Source organism: Mobula hypostoma, chromosome 26, assembly GCF_963921235.1.
Source record: "Mobula hypostoma chromosome 26, sMobHyp1.1, whole genome shotgun sequence".
Classification (NCBI taxonomy): Eukaryota; Metazoa; Chordata; class Chondrichthyes; order Myliobatiformes; family Myliobatidae; genus Mobula; species Mobula hypostoma.
In genome coordinates, this window is record NC_086122.1 from 20,934,447 (window position 1) to 20,952,485 (window position 18,039).

General features: G+C 39.3%; 1 protein-coding gene across 7 annotated transcripts in view; it reads right to left on the reverse strand.

The window, feature by feature from the left end:
• LOC134338194 (zinc finger MYM-type protein 4-like) overlaps positions 1-18,039 on the reverse strand; it is a 228,336-nt gene that overhangs the window by 106,734 nt on the left and 103,563 nt on the right. For all 7 annotated transcript variants that reach the window (XM_063033844.1, XM_063033847.1, XM_063033846.1 and 4 more), the window contains one exon: positions 8,382-9,335. In XM_063033844.1, coding sequence (XP_062889914.1) covers positions 8,382-9,335 — 954 coding nt within the window. The remainder of the gene's footprint in view (positions 1-8,381; positions 9,336-18,039) is intronic.

Consider the following 18,039-nt stretch of genomic DNA (forward strand, 5'->3'; position numbering starts at 1 on the left):
AGTAAAGTACAGAATACGAAATATGCACAATTAGTAGACTCAGACCTCATCTTAACTTCTCTATGTCCCTAAACCAAAGCTTCAATTTGGAGTTAATCAGCCCAATTTAAGTCAGTAATATCCCCACATACAACCAAGAAGAGCTCAAATAGTGCCAATACGTTGTTCTGACAAGAAATTTAAACAGATGCACCATTAATCAATAATATTGCTTAAAAACATTGCCACGAGTAAACGTCAATGACACTCCCACACATACATTGAAAAAAATAATTATTTTCTCAAATTTGGAGCAACATTTCTTATTTTTCAATCCATTATGTATTTGTTCCATTACTTTTGAAGGGAATTAGTCACCAGCTTGGTTTTTCACCCAATAACACAGCCTAGATAGGGAAAACCAGGTCTGGGAAATTATGGTCACAAATATGCGGTTGGAACATTATCTTTTCCACAACTCCTACTGCTTCAAAGGGTGAACTGAATCTCCTCTAAAAAGAGCTGTGAGCACTAGAATACATTCCAACTACTATAAAATAATTTGGCTAATCAAATCCCAGCACAGAGCACTGGATAAACTGAGACACTTGCCAAACGATTACTGGCTGAGCAGGATAAAACTCAATTCCATTTTCAGAACAAATAGGAACAGTTAGCTGCAAGGCTCCTCAGCACTGTTAAAGTTCATACATAAAATTGAACAGAAAATGCAACTTGTTCAGCATTCACATTTCCACTGATATTTCTGACACAAAATGTTTGCATATTCAGTCTTCAAAGCAGAGAATTCCAAAAATTCAAGAGCAAAATAATTTCCCCTGCCTTCTTATTGAGAAAATCCCCTCTAGATCTGCAGCATACAACCAGATGAAATAATTCTATCTATCCTGTTAAGCCACATATATATGAGATCAAAGCTCATTCTTAACTCCAGAGAATGCTGCCCCGCTCTACTTAATTTCTGCTTACTTGTCATCACTCTCATGCTAGGAAATAGTCCACTAAGTACCACTGCATAATCAAAACACATTACAATCAAATATCAAAGCAAGTTAATGGTGAATCAAACACCAAATTTGTTACTTGATTCTTTATGCTGCATTGTGTGAAAAAATATTTAATAGACAATTTAGTGAAAAGACTCCAATAGATATGTTGTACCCTAAACATTCCATAACACAGATCTATTTTACTCTATGGGTGAAATCAAATTCCAAAAAAAAAGATAGCTTTCAATTTGAGATTAACCACTTTAATCTATCTCACTGTAACTAACAATTATGTCAATTACAGGCAGAAACTTACATAAGAACACAAGTGCAGCACTTGGCCTCCAGGTCTGCTCTGTCATTCATCAAATCATGCCTGACCTTCTACATAACAGTTGAATATCACAGTTTTGTTATTTCTGGTCCACTGAGCTCTTGCCTTGTCATACGTACTGTAGTTTGGCCCACCTTATCATTGCCAACCAAGTTGCCTTCCTCGGCTACATTTGCCTACGTTTGGTCACTCTCTCTCTAACCCTTTCTAACTATGAATTTGTCCAAATGTCTTTCGTTAAATAGTTCAGCTGTACTCCTTCCACCAACTCACTTGACAGCTCACAGCATACACCCACCATCCTCAGTGGAAAAAACTTGCCCCTCAGTTTTGAGATTTAAAGGAGACCTATGCTCTCTTGTATTGCATTCTCCTATCCAGCTTGTTTATGTCCCTCTGATCTTATGACCTCTTTCAGATCATCCATTAGCCTCCTTTACTCCAGGGAAAACAATCGGAGCCAAAGCAGTTTTTCCTCATATTAAGCCCTCCAGTCCTGGTAACATCCTTGTGAATCTTCTCTTCATTCCCTCGAGCTTAATCACATCCTTTCTGTTAGATGGTGATCAGAACTGCAAAATCTCACCAATGCTGTATATACCTTTAACATAGCTTTCCGACTCAATGTCCCACCTGAAGGAGGAAAGTATGCTACACATGTTCTTCACTACCACTTTGTCTTGCTGTATTGTTAATTCAAGGAACCTTGCACTCATAACCCGAGGTCCCTCTGCTGCACAAAACACCCCAGGACCCTGTTATTTACAAAGTTCTGCTCTAGATTAATTTTCTAAAATGCACTACTTAATACTTGCCTAAATTAAATTCCATCTGCCATTAATTTGCCCACTCTCCCAGTTGATCCAGATCCTGTTGCAAGGTTGGACAACCTTCTTCACTGTGTACTGTACCTCGATTTTGGTGTCATTCACAAATTTACTAATCATGCACCTATATTCTAATCCACACACGAGCCCAGAACTGATCCGTGCCACACGCAGCTGAAACAGGCCTCAAGGTTGAAAAATAACCCTTCACTACCACCCCATAACTCCTTCCACCAAGCCAATTTAATATCCATCTGGCTAGTTCACCCTGAATCCCATGTGATCTTACCTTCCAGACCAGTTTACCATGCAGAACGTCAACAAAGGTCTTGCTGAAGTCCAAAACAACAACATTTACCACTTTGCCTTAGTCAATCCTCTTGGTAACGACTTGTTGAAACTGAAATTCTTGTGACATGATATCCTACATGCAGAAACAATAGTGGCCATCCCTAATCAGACCTTGCCTTTCCAAAGACAGATAAATAGTGTTAGCTTACCGGCCTGAAGTGCCTGTACTTGTCCCTACATTCCTTCCTAAATAAATACACATTAGGCACCTTCCAGTACCTCACCCCTGGCTGAGGAAAATACAAGAATCTCTGCTGGTCATCAGCAATTTCTTCCCTTGATTTCCACAATATCCTATGGAGCAAATAGAACTCGTGGCTCTGGAAACAGGCAGATCGAAGGTTGGTGTTCCGGCAGGAGATCAGTGTATCGTGGGCGTTGAAAATCCATGGCTGTGTGCCCAGAGACCTGAGATTTTAGGACACAGAACTCGGAAAAGGCAACGCAACAGACTTTTAACATCGTAAACCAGCGAGTTGTTTGTTATGTCCACCCTCTCGCTGTGAAACAGAGGCACCTCTTTCTCCCTTATTAGGGAGAGAGAGCCTATGGTATGTCAAATACTCAGTAAACGAGTAGTCTTTGGGGTATTGCAAGTCTGTGCCTTTGCTGTACACTTGAGCGATCAGTGGTGGGTGCTGATGTTTTTTGTTTTGCTGGAGGGGGGAGGGGGATCGTTGCTTGCTGCTGTTCACGTGCGGGGGCAGGGGAGCTGGGGGGGATTTTAGGGTTCTAACATTTAACTGTTGTTCATTCTTTGGTGCACTCCGCTGTTTTCGTGAATGGTTGCAAAGAAAAAGCATTTCAGGATGTATATTCTATACAATTCTGACATTAAATGTACCTTTGAAACACACACACATACAGTGGTATGCAAAAGTTTAGGCACCCCTGGTCAAAATTTCTGTTACTGTGAATAGTTAAGTGACTAGAAGATAAACTGATCTCCAAAAGTCAAAGTTAAAGATGAAACATTCTTTTCAACATTTTAAGCAAGATTAGTGTACTATTTTTGTTTTGTACAATTTTAGAGTGAAAAAAAGGAAAAGAGCACCATGCAAAAGTTTGGGCACCCCAAGAGGTTTGAGCTCTCGGATAACTTTTACCAAGGTCTCAGACCTTAATTAGCTTTTTAGGGCTATGGCTTATTCAAGCATCGTTAGGAAAGGCCAGGTGATGCAAATTTCAAAGCTTTATAAATACCCTGACTCCTCAAACCTTGTCCCAACAATCAGCAGCCATGGGCTCCTCTGAGCAGCTGCCTAGCAGCACTCTGAAAATTAAAATAAATGATGCCCACAAAGCAGGAGAAGGCTATAAGAAGATAGCAAAGTGTTTTCAGGTAGCAGTTTCCTCAGTTCCTAATGTAATTAAGAAATGGCAGTTAACAGGAATGGTGGAGGTCAAGTTGAGGTCTGGAAGACCAAGAAAACTTCCTGACAGAACTGCTCGTAGGATTGCTAGAAAGGCAAATCAAGACCCCCATTTGCCCGCAGAAGACCTTCAGGAAGATTTAGCAGACTCTGGAGTGGAAACAAGTCCTGTGGACTGATGAAGTTAAAATAGAACTTTTTGGCCACAATGAACAAAGGTATGTTTGGAGAAAAAAGGGTGCAGAATTTCATAAAAAGAACACCTCTCCAACTGTTATGCACGGGGATGGATCAATCATGCCTTGGGCTTGTGTTGCAGTCAGTGGCATGGGGGAACATTTCACTGGTAGAGGGAAGAATGAATTCAATTAAATACCAGCAAATTCTGGAAGCAAACATCACACTGCCTGTAAACAAAAAAGCTGAAGATGAAAAGAGGATGGCTTCTATAACAGGATAATGATCCTAAACACACCTCAAAATCCACAATGGACTACCTCAAGAGGCACAAGCGGAAGTTTTGCCATGGCTCTCACAGTCCCCCGACCTAAACATCATCTATAATCTGTGGATAGACCTCAAAAGAGCAGTGCATGCAAGACGGCCCAAGAATCTCTCAGAACTAGAAGCCTTTTGCAAGGAAGAATGGGCGAAAATCCCCCAAACAAGAATTGAAAGACTCTTAGCTGGCTACAGAAAGTGTTTACAAGCTGTGAGAGGGTGTTAGTACTGACCATGCAGGGTGCCCAAACTTTTGCTTCAGGCCCTCTTCCTTTTTTGTTATTATGTAACTGTAAAAGATGGAAATACAAAAGTAATCTTGCTTAAAATATTAAAGAAATGTGTCATCTTTAACTTTATACCTTTTGGAAATCAGGTCATCTTTTACTCACTTAGCTATTCACAGTAACAGAAATTTTGATCGGGGTGCCCAAACTTTTGCATATATATTCTGGTTTTTTGCATGATTTTTATTCTATTCAATATACGTATACGTTATAAAAATATACTGAATAAGATTTACTTTTTTTCTTTCATATTATGTATTGCATTGATCTGCTGCCACTAAGTTAACAAATTTCACGTCACATGCTGGTGATTATAAACATGATTCTGATTCTGACACTTGGTCAGGCCATGGGATTTATCCACCATTATGCGCCTCCAGATTACCAACACTTCCTTTTTCACGCTTTCAATGTTTCAAGACATCATTGTTCTATTCCCTGAATTCCCAAGCTTCATTTGAGCCCTTGCCCATCTCCCCTGGCTCCAAACATGGCCAGCCACACAGAAACTTAAGGGGACCGATTATCTCCCTTGTTACATTACTCTCAGTATTATAGAATCTCTTGTAGTTCCCTTTTACCTCATCTGCCAAGGATACTATGTAACTTCTTTTTCCCCTCCTGATTTCTTTAAGTACGGTCCTACATTCCTGATATTTGCCAAGGGGCTTGCCTGATCCTAGCTGCCTATACCTGAAAAAGGACTCACCCATTTTCCTGACCAGAGCCTTAATTTCCCTCATGAAGCAGGGCTCCCCAATTCTGCAAGACTTGCCCTTCACTCTAACAGGAACATATTGACCTTAACTCTCCACATCTTAATTTCAAGAAACTCTCTCGTCAAAACGTTCATTTACCTGCTAACCATCTCTCCCAATCAAAGTTCAGAAGTATATATCTACTACCATCAAAATTACAGCTAATTGGAGTGGCATCATATAGCTTTCTGGAGTAGAACTTACTGAATAGGTTCGCAAAATCACACTGCCACATTCTTTCCCAACTCGCTTACTTCCTTCACTCACAGCACATGCACAATTTCTATGACTCGAAAAGAGAGATCAAATCTTCCCAGCTATTTGTCAAGGGAGATCTGACTGCAGTGGAGAAGTCCCAAGAAAACTTGGCTGAATCATTGCTGATTTCTTATGTTAGAGATTATGCCAATTCTGATTACTTTTACTCAACATTTAAAACTCTTGTTACCTTTCACTCAAAAAGAACACAGTAATCATATCCAAGGGAAAACTGCTTATATCTGATCACTTTTAAACAGAAATTCCATTTTTATTAAAAATTATGCCATGATAACAACTATATTAACAACTCTTGTAAAACTGTCAATATTCACATTTATGCAATGAAGAAAAATCACTTTCAATTTTTATAGATCTGGATATTGCACAAGTTGCCTACAATGGCAAACAAAGAACAGTATAATGGACTTTCAGTAAATAATTTTGAATTGTTTAACTTAAATGGTTCATGCAAATTGCAATTAACTTAATTAATTTTTTCGCGAGTTAAAATTGATAAATTGGGAGAATTTTGACAGTCATTGAACACTTCTGAATATCAGAAACATTTAATGTTTTTGACAATGAATTAAGCAGAGGTACAGATTTAAGATGGCACTGGTGATTCTCAGCTACTTCCAGCTGGTGGCCAGTAAAACAAGGAAAACAATTAAATACATTGTTCATCACTCTTTTTCTGGTAAATGATCATCACCAGCAATAGACCTTAACTTCCCTTTGGACTTGGAGGCAATTCAATGCATCAAAATCAAGGCAAGGTAGCAGGCCCATCGCCAAGATTGAGGAAGACCCGAGGTCTGATCAATTTAAGCACTGGGCCAAATCAGAAAGGTCGGGTACAGGCCCCAGAGCATATCAAAGCATCAGATCCTGATGTTTGAATGACAATTTAGGCACCAGGCCAGATTGAAAAGGTCAGGGTGGAGGGCCCAAGGTGAGGGACAGGCCGGTTCAGCTCGCTACTCTGCTCTGAACTAAGAGTCTGGGGATGGACTCTCTGTGGACTTCAGTTCAAAACACTATTTGCTTGTGTTTATTGTTTGCATGATTTGTTTTTTCTCTTTTTTTTAAGCCAGTTCTTTTGGGTTTCTTTGTTTCGTGGCTGCCTGTTAGAGATGAATTTCAATGTTGCATAATGTATACATACTTTGATAATAAATTTACTTTGAACACTGAGATGTCTTAACCAGCTTTCAAAGGTTGTTCAGCATTTTCTGACCAGCATCTGTCCCATTCTCACTATCCACTTGCACAAAACTCTGCTGTCCCACAGGATCATGGTACTGAGGACCAGGGTAGCCTCGGAGCACACCGATGCCAGAATGCAGACTTAGCCCAGAGATCAGTAAGTTTTTGCTGCACAGCAAATGCAAGTGTTTTTCCATGGCATTTTGGTCTATTTCAAGCACTTCACTAATCATTAAGAACACAAGTATGAAAATATTTGCAATAATGATAAGAGGAGTCAGTCATCAACTTTTGCAAGTGTATGTCTAATAGCAGCAAAATTTGCTGCTAACTGGAATGACAGCATGCAGATTTTTGGGGGATGAACTGACTGCATATATTCCCAAAATCTCAAATATCTTTCAACATAGTAAGTATCGCTAGGCCAAAAGAAAATAACCTCAACTTTCATTGATTGATGGCACCCAAGGGCCTTATTTTCTAGTCTGTTCAAAAAAAAACAGAAGCTCTGACAATATAGTACTTTCAACTCAGTTGAGGTGTCAGGCTAGATTAGGTGCATGAGCCTTTCAAAGCTTGAGCCCTCAACTTCAAACTGAAAGGCAGTAGCAGCAAGGCTGACACTTTCAGTCATTGACTGTATTCTCATTCAGCAACTGTCATGAACCGTATGCTTCACTCCAATTGCTTTAATGATGCAAAGTGACTGTATATTGGAAACCACCACTGTATAAGAGGGTTCTGTGCATGAGTTTAAGTGTGCTTTTATATTACGTGACATAAAGACTCTCACAACTGAGGAATGTACAACAGCCCACATTTTGAACAAAAAGGCTGGTTATTCTATTATTTAGTTGTGTAACCATCCAGAAATTCAGAACTCCAACACCAACTTATACAAATGCAGAAGTCCTGAACTTCTAGCCAGCTGATTAACACCATCACTCCAGCTTCTTATAGTTGCATTGAAATGCTTGCTGTACCCACAGCAAGTTAATCTGACATACTGTTACTCAAAATCCTTGGTCAATATTTCTAAGATCACAAAAGTAGCTTTAGAAATATGATCATATTGAGTAATTTGATTTCATTGAAATTAACATGAAATTACAATCATTTCCATTCTATCGTTAAAACAATTGAACCTCCATATTTCATAGAGTAACTAAACAAAGCCATTGCAAAGTTAAGACTTGCAGTTTAGATTTGTGCACTGCTGACAAACTCCCTAAACAACATCAAGGTCTTACAGGCACAAACCTTGGAATTTTAATTTAGGGAAACATTTACGACATCAATCGTCACTCTTTCATGTCTTAAGTTATTAGGCATTGAAAAATTCCCTGGACAGAGGAAATTAAGGCTTATTTTCCCTTTCCTTGGACAAAAGCAAGGGTAGTTTTTGGCTGATACCATATGTTGAAATCAATAAATGGCAGGGAAGGTTAGAACCTGTATGCATAGTACCAGAGAAATCTCCAATTTGAAACTAACCTGGAAATATATCTTCATGTTCAACTGCTTTCCGATTTTTTTCGATTATTCCCTTGTCCGGAGCTTCAGCTCTTGGAGAGTCAATTTGTTCTTCCAATATTCGCCTTGGCAAAGGATCAACCAGTGTCTGAAAACCATCACTAATTGCTAGCCTGCTTTCTGGGACAAAATCCTTTTCTAGCCTTTTCACAGGAAACCCCAGAGATTCTTTCAGAGTCACTGCTTTACGTGCCAGCGTTGCAGATATTTCCTCTTCACTCAGAGCAGGGTTTCCACTTGTTCTCAAAATATCATTTCCATTTTCAGCAATATTAAATATCTGTGTATTATGCAAGATGGAACTATCTTCATTCCTGTTAGATAAAATTGTTTTATGAACATCCCTGTTCCCATTCCCACAGTCAAAGCCCTCGGTGCAATCATTATTTTTTAATAAAAACCCTTTCTCAAAGTTGTTAGCACCATCTGATTCACATTCATCAGATTTGCTTCCTATAGATTGCTTTCTACACGTTAGCTCATCAAGTTTAGACTTTCTCCTCTTTTCCTCAGCTTCCTTAAATGTAGTCTGTTCAACTCCATTTTCCTCTTCACGAGTTTGGTTACTCTGAGAGACTTGAATATGTGGACTCATCACTGGATGAAAATCAACTTCATCGTTATCTTCCTCTAAAGGCACAGCAACAAGTTCACCTGAACTCATGTAATCACTTGTATCTTCAACCGACAACATATGTCCTCTGTGTAACAAAGCTTGCTCTTTATTGTTAAAAACATCACTTTGTCTTCCAAATGAGTCTCTCTGGCCAAAGCTGCTTTCGTTCACTGTAGTAGACAACTCAAGTCTTCGCTCAGCTTTAGCTCTATTGGTTGTGCTGAAGTCCAGTGCCTCAGAAGGTGGTTCTCTGGACAGAACCTGCGACCAATCACCCTTGGTATCCATCTCTTCCTCATCTAAAAAGTAAGTGGAAAGGTAGATTAATAAGCACCTATTATTAATTTTCTTAGGCATAATGCAGACCACACATACTGTATATCTCTCCCGCAACATGAGATATATATAGCCTACTCAGTAAAACTATCATACAGGACCAATACAAAATTAGACATCAACTCCCAAAATCAATCTTCAAAACACATCTCTTACTTCCATCCACAGCTCAAGCATGGCAAACTTTTACCTCCAAATCCTATTACTTTGGACAATAACTTCCATTTTAATCAGTTTTACTTTTTATGGATAACCAATCAATCACAATAACATGCACAATTACACAATTATCTAGAGGTATAAGAAATCATGAAGGGTATGAAATTCCAATAAAAATTTCAAATTATATGCAAAAATAGAAATGTATAATATTATAAGCTCATTATTGTTTATCTTTTATATTCACCTCAGAGCCAAATCATTTTACAGGCAGCGAATTATTTCAGAAATACAGTCATTGATATAATGCAAAAAAAATGACAACCGATTAGTACAGTGAGCTCTCACAAAAAAGTGATAATCGCTTTTCATAATATTGTCGAAGGAATAAACATTGGTGAAGATATTAGAGATGAACTCTGCTTCATTCATAGAATATTTTGTATTCACTTCACTTTAATATTAATCCCAAAGAAATCTGCTCCAAGAGTGCACTGCACTGGAGTATCAACTGGCATCCCAAATTTTTGGAGTAAGATGCAAATCACTGATGTTCAAAGTGAAGGAAAAGTGAATCCAACTGTGCAACACCATTTTAAAACATCTTAAAATAACGTTGTTCGTAAGCAGCACAAAATCTCTTTCCACTGTTCTACGATATTATAACTGCTTTGTATTGGAGGCACACACAATTTTACTTATTGATGTCATACACTTATTTTTAAGTACAACTTTAAAGAGAGGATAACAAAAGCTTAGATTAACACTTACCTTTTCAAAAAAAAACAGAAACAAGTGTTTCTACGAATACCATCTTGTTTCAACAACAAAATGAGTTAAAGCCAACTAGGTATCAATATGGGTTTTCCTGTTGGGAGACCTCTTGATGAACCAGAAACAAATCACATTCTCCAAGGAGGTATCCAGACTGCGAAGGTGCCATATCCCAGTGAATGTAATAAGCAGCATTGCAGTAGAGGTTCTTTCATTATCTGATCTGCTTTTGCTTTTCATTTATTCTGGTCTTTCATTTTTAATTAGAGACAGAACAGCTTAAGAGTACAGGATCAGACGGACCCAGTGATATCAGCCTCTAGCAGACAGCTTACCGATGTTTACCATGAACACAAATAATACCTACTTGGAGAAATACCAGAAACAGTAATGAAATTTTTCCATCAAATATCAATCCTCCTATTGAGGATAGCCATTTTCTTAATATATTATTTTATATAGCATTTTTCAGAACTTAGGAATTGCTTTTACATTGTAGAATGAAGCTTAATTACCATTTAAACCCATATACATCCAAGCTTTAGGATTGAAAGGGCAATTGAAAAATGGCAATATTATAATAATACAAAGTTATGGTGAGAAATAGTGTCCAATTTATGTGAGTGAGGCCCTCCATTGGTTAAGGTTGACCAAAGATGTTGCATCCTAGCCAGTATGCAAGCGAGGGCAGTACAATATGGAGATCTTCCCCTTTCCATGCAGCTGATGAATCCAAAGGAACGGCAGAAAACGATACAACTTGACATCAAATGCGTTGCAGAAACTGCCAGTCAGCATTGAACTCAATGTCAGACTGCCTTAGGGACTCCAGCTCCAGATTTTTCCTTGGGCTTTACTCCCAAAGACTTCCCCATTAATGGGTATAGCCACAAAGCAGCGTAAATTCAAGATCAGAGCTTTCCTTCTCCAAAATGAGCTGCCCAAAGTGACTAGTTTTAAGGCATCCATAACCTGCCTTTGCCCCTACTCCTGTCAGTAGAAACTGTTCTGCTGGGCATAGTAGCTAAGAACCACATGAAGGCCAGGAGCTGGACTTGGTTGTCAGAGGTTATTTGAGACACATGTCATTGGGAGCATTTAGTAGGGAGTGGAAGTTTATCCCCACTACCTCCACCGGCTATAACAACCTTAAAGCAATCAATTATCTATAAGCTTCAGGATCTTGACCTCAATACGTCCTTGTGCAATCAGATTCTTGGTTTTCTCATTTGCACACCCCAGTCAGTTCGGACTGCAACACCTCCACCACAATCTCCATCAGCACACGTGCACCACAAGGCTTTGTGCTTAGCCCCCTGCTCTACTCACTTTACACTTATGACTGTGCAGCTAAGTATCACACCCTGGTATGGAAACACTGATGCTCTTGAATGGAAAATCTTTCAAAAAGTAGTAGATACGGCCTAGTCCATCATGGGTAAAGCCCTCCCCATCGTTGAGTACATCCACATGGAGTGCTGTCGCAGGAAAGCAGCATCGATAAAGGATCCCCCACCACCCAGATCATGCTCTCTTCTTGCTGCTGTCATCAGGAAAGCTGTGCAGGAGCCTCAGGACTCACACTACCAGGTTCAGGAATGGTTATTACCCCTCAACCATCAGGCTCTTGAACTAATTGTGATAAGTTCGCTCACTCCATCACTGAACTGTTCCCACAATCTGTAGTGTCACATGACCGGCAACAATGAATGTATCAATTGAGTCAGGTTTTATAAAAAACAAACAAACATTTATTAAACTCTGCTCAAAAACAGTGAAAAAATATTCAAACAACTACAAACGTTTGTAATTTAACCGGAAGTTAACTGCTATACAGCAACTCTGGAACAGTTCTTAAAAGGGTAAATGCAAAAACAGTTCTTAAAATGGTAAATTCGAACACAGTTCTTAGAATGATAAATTCAAAAGTCCAAGAGATTTATACAATCAATTAGGAGAGACTTTCCTGAAGTAAAGAATACCTCGAAGACGTTTCGTTACTGCTGATCCCAGCCGGAACCTGCCTTGTCCGCAGGATTCACGACGATGGAAATAAAACGGTTTAAAGGAACTGACCTTTTCCTCTGGAGAATAGACACTGTGCAATCCTTCCTGCTTTAGCAGAGGATATCTCATGCAGGTCACGATTTCTTGAACGAAGATTCAATAAAGGTCGATCCTCTCCAAAACCGCCAAACGATATCAGCTTTACTCAACTCAGCGAATTCCTGTACTTTGGTAAGGTCTTCACTCTCCAATAGTACTTACAATAGAAAGTACAACTCCACTTTAAAACGAAACTGCGTCGTAAGACGAATACGCAGCAGAACGGAGTATCTGACGAATTAAATAACAAACTGAACTTAAAACTCAACTAGAAAAACTAACTGCGTCACACCAGGCGTCTCCCCTTATTAGTCCTGACGAAGGGTCTCGGTCTGAAACGTCGAGTGCACCTCTTCCTACAGATGCTGCCTGGCCTGCTGCGTTCACCAGCAACTTTGATGTATGTTGCTTGAATTTCCAGCATCTGCAGAATTCCTGTTGTCTCCCCTTATATACCTGGTGAGAACATGTCATCATGTGACCTCACATCGGCAGGAAAATTACATCATGTGACCTCCACAAGACCATTACATCATGCTCATCAGACACTCAATTACATCATGGTCATAAGACAGTCACAAGATACCCATGAGGTATGTACCAGTAGACTCACTTTAAAGGACTCTTCATGTCATATTCTTGATACTTACAGCTTTTTTTTTCTTTTCTATAGTTATTTGTCCGTTGTACGTTGGATGTTCACCTGCCCTGTTAGGTATGGTCTTTCATCGATTCTATTAATGTTCTTGGATTTACTGTGTACGCCCATAAGAAAACGAATCTCAGGGTTGTATAAGGTGACAGACATTACTTTGATAATAGTTACTTCAAACTTAAAAGGAACCCCAATTTATGTATATCCAAAATAATGCAGCGATTACAGTGCCTATAAAAAGTATTCACCCCACCCCCCAAAAGTTTTCTTGTTTTATTGGTTTACAACATTGAATCACAATGGATTTAATTTGGCTTTTTTGACACTGATCAACAGAAAAGACTCTTGTGACACTAATTTCTACAAATTGGTCTAAATGTATTAGAATTATTAAACACAAAATAATTGAATGCATAATTATTCATCCCCTTCAAGTCAGTATTTAGTAGATGTACCTTTGGCAGCAATTGTAGCCTTGAATCTGTCTGGATAGGTCTCTTAATCAGCTTTGCACATCTGGACACTGCATCTTTTCGCCATTCATAGTTCCAAAACTGCTCAAGCTCTGTCAGATTGCATGGGGATCATGAGAAAACAGCCCTTTTCAAGTCCAGCCACAGATTCTCGATTAGACTGAGGTCTGGACTCTGATCTGGCCACTCCAGGACATTAACTTTGTTGTTTTTAAGCCATTCTTGTGGAGCTTTGGCTTTATGCTCATGGTCATTGTCTTGCTGGAAAACAAATCTTCTCCTAAGTTGCAGTTCTTTCAGACAGCACAAGGTTTTCCTCCAGGATCTCCCCGTATTTTGCTGCATTCATTTTACCCTCTACTTTCATAAGCCTTCCAGGGCCAACTGCAATGAAGTATCCCCACAGCAGGATGCAACTACCATCGTACTTCACGGTAGGGATGGTGCGTTTTTGATTATGTACATAGTGTTTAGACTGATAGCCAAAAAGCTCAATTTTGGTTTCACAGACCATAGAACCTTCTTCCAGATGATTTCAGATTCTCCCAAATGCCTTCTGGCAAACTTTAGCTGAGGTTTCATGTGAGTTTTTTTTCAACAGTAGTTTTCTCTTTGCCGCTCTCACATAAAGCTGCAATTGGTGAAGCACCGGGCAACAGTTGTTGTATGCGCAGTCTCTCCCATCTCAGCCAGTGAAGCTTGTAACTCCTCCAGAGTTGTCATAGGTCTCTTGGTAGCTTCCCTCACCAGTCCCCCTCTTGCACGGTGACTCAATTTTAGGCAGATTTATAACTGTGCCATATACTTTCCATTCCTTGATGATTGACTTAACTGTACTCCAATGGATATTCAGTGACTTGGAAACTTTCTTGTATCTATCTTCCGACTTTTGCTTTTCAATAACCTTTTTGCAGAGTTGCTTGGAGTGTTCTTTTGTCTTCATGGTGTCATTTTTGCCAGGATACTTACTCATCAGCAATTAGACCTTCCAGGTACAGGTGTATTTTTACTACAATCAATTGAAATGCCTTATACTGCACACAGGTGATCTCCATTTAACTAACGATGTGACTTCTAAAATTGGCTGCACCACGATGATGTGCTGTGTCATACTAAAGGAGGTGAATACTAATACAATTAATTATTTTGTTTTATATTTGTAATTAATTTAGATAATTTTGGAGAGATCTGTTTTCACTTTGACATGAAAGTGTCTTTTTCTGTTGATCAGGATCAATAAAAGCCAAATTAAATCCACTGTGATTCAATGTTGTAAAACATGAAAACTACTGGGGGGGGGATATTTTTATAGGCACTGTGTATTAAAATCATAGATCAACATTAAAATTATATAAATCACATTCCAACTGCAGTTATTTCAAGTTGTAGTCCCATCATATGGTCAATGCTATTATTTCTTCCAGACAAAATCAGTATTCCAGTTCCCATTTATCCAGTATGTAACTACAAACAGTTAAAATGTAGATTTTGAGGAAAAATATAGTTTGATTTTATGTGAACATTTTATTTATTTTGAAAAGCTATAAATATTTGAAATAATACCAGCCCAATGACAAAATACTTTAACAATATTTATGAAGATAAACGTGCAACTTAATTTCAGTGTTGCTAAAACATCAGATGAACTGATAATAGTTTCCAGCAAATACTTTTTGACTCCGCTTTTAAACCAAACACATTACAATTCTCTTAATTATAACTACTTGTGTTCATTATACTTCTTACACAACATACTCAAAATTTAATTTGTTTAACTTCTCACAAGATAAAAAGTATACCTGCTTAATTACTTCAGGCACGATATTTTAATATTTTGTAAGGACCTAAATTATATCCCATGTTATTGAACTTTCAAATGACTCAAGATCAAGCTTAGAAAGACTGGAGTAAAAAATATTTCCTGTGTAAACAATGTCCAACTGGTACCAAACACTGAGCTATGAGCTCAGCGCCTTTTATGCTCACTTTGACCTTCACAACATGGAGGAACCTACATAAGCTCTCACGGCCCCCAATGACCCTGCGATTTCACACTGAGGTCGAAGTGAGAGCTTCAGAGTGAACCCACAGAAAGCATTTCACCCAGATGGTGTACCTGGCTGAATACTGAAGACCTATGCTAAGCAAGTGGCTGGAGTGTTTACTGACATATTCAACCTCTCGCTTCGGCAGTTTGAGGTACCCACCTACTTCCAGCATACTTCAATCACACTGATGCCCAAAAAGAATGTGGTAACCTGCCTCAAAGACAGTCATCCAGTAGCTCTTTCATCCACTGTGAATTTTTTTTCAGAGGTTGGTTGTGAATCACATCAACTACTGCCCGAGGAGTGACCCGGATCTGCTCCAATTGCCTACCGTCACAACAGATCAATAGCAGATGCTATTTCATTGGCCCTTCACTTAACTCTGGAACATCAGGACAATAAAGAAGCATACATAAGGATACTCTTCATTGATTATAATTCAGCATTCAATATTACCAGCCCCTCAAAATTAAACACTAAGCTTCAAGACCTCCGCCTCGATACCTCCCTGTGTAATGGGATCCTTGATTTCCTGTCTTTCAGATCCCAATCAGTACAGATTTGCAACAACTAAAGGCATTTGGACAGCGGACAATCTGTTCAAAGGAGCATGAGAAGAGGTGATGCACACAGGTCAGCGAATGTGCATTAAAAAGCAGCACTTCTTGGGAGTTTCGGTTTCTGAACAGCAGCCAATGAGAGATCAGGATTCATTAGCAAGGGCAAATAAAGACAAGGCAAGGGCAAGCAGAGCAGTCTTTTGTTGGAGTGGACACTATTAAGAGTGGGAATTTGAAGCTTTAGCTCTTCAAGGCTTCAGCAAGGAGAAGTCTGAGTAAGAGAAAAAGCTGTCGGTAGATTTTCTTTAAGTTTATTTACTGCTTCTTTCTTCATAATTGCAGTTAGAGCATTTTGGATACCACACAGGGAAGCTGAATGTTCCTCTTGTGAGATGTGGGAAGTCAGGGCAACCTCTAGTGTTCCCGATGACTTCACCAACAAGAAGTGCATCAAGCTGCAGCTTCTAAAACTTCACATTAAGGAGTTGGAGCTGGAACAGGTCGACCTCTGGATCATTCAGGAGGCTGAGGGGGTGATAGCTAGGCCACAGAGAGAGTTAATACACCCAAAGAGCAGGATATACGTAGCAGAAGAAAGACACAGCATCAGGTCTCTGGCAGAGTCTGGCTTTGTGACTCAGAAAAGAAGGGAAGACCTCCAGGTTCTGATCTCAGGATTGCTACCCGTGCCACATGCTACTGAGGCCAAAAATAGAAATAATATACAGTTTAGCATAAAGCTAAAGAGTTGGTGTAGGAGGGAGGGCTTCAGATTTCTGGATCATTGGGTTCTCTTTCAGGGAAGGTGGGGCCTGTACAGAAAAGATGGTTTACACTTCAACTGGAAGGGGACCAATATCCTAGTGGGAAGGTTTGCTAGTACTGCACAGGATGGAGTTTAAACTAGAGTGGTTGCAGAAAGAGATGCTGTTAAAACATCAAACAAAATCAGGAATCAAAAATTGAGCATGGTGTAACTAATGTCTGAGTTGGGTGCATTTCAATGAAAGTAATATAGGAAAGACAGATTAGCTCAGGGCCTGGATCAACATGTGGAATTAAGATATTGCAGCCATTAGTGAGACTTGGTTGCAGGAGGGACAGGACTGGCAGCTCAATATTCTGGGGTTCCGTTGTTTTAGACATGACAAAGCAGAAGGGATTAAAAGGTGAGAGGTAGCGGGTAGCGTTACTAGTCAGGGAAAAATGTTACTGCCGTGCTCCGTCATAACAGACTGGAGGACTCATCCAATGAGGCTTTATGAGTGGAACTGAGAAATAAGAAAGATATGACCGTGCTAATGGGGCTATGTTATAGACCACTCAACAGTACATGGGATTGAGAGGAACAAATTTGTAGAAAGATCGCTGACTTTTGCAAGAAACATAAGGTTGTAATTAGTAGGTGATTTCCACATATTGACTGGGATTCCCAAACTATAAAGTGACTAGATGACTAGAGATTGTCAAATGTGTTCTGGAAAGTTTCCATAATCAGTACAAAGAAGTCCCAATTCTAATTCAGATTCTAATTTGGAGTAAAGCCAATTCTTCTGGTGTCAGAAAGGATCTGGCAAATGTGGAGTGAGACAAGCTCTTTCCTGGCAAAGCTGTACTTGGTAAGTGGGAGACCTTCAAAAGTGAAATTTTGAGAATACAAATCTTGTATGTGCCTGTTGGAATAAAAGGGAAGGATAGCGGGCTGCGGGAACCTTGGCTTTCAAGAGATATTGAGGCCCTGGTTAATAAAACAAAAGGAGGTGCATAGCAGGTATAGGCAGGAACAAATAAATGAGATACTTGAGAATAACAAATGCAAGAAAACACTAAATAAAGAAATGGGGGGGGGAGGGCTAAAAGTAGGCATGAAGTTGTTCTCACAGACATGGTGA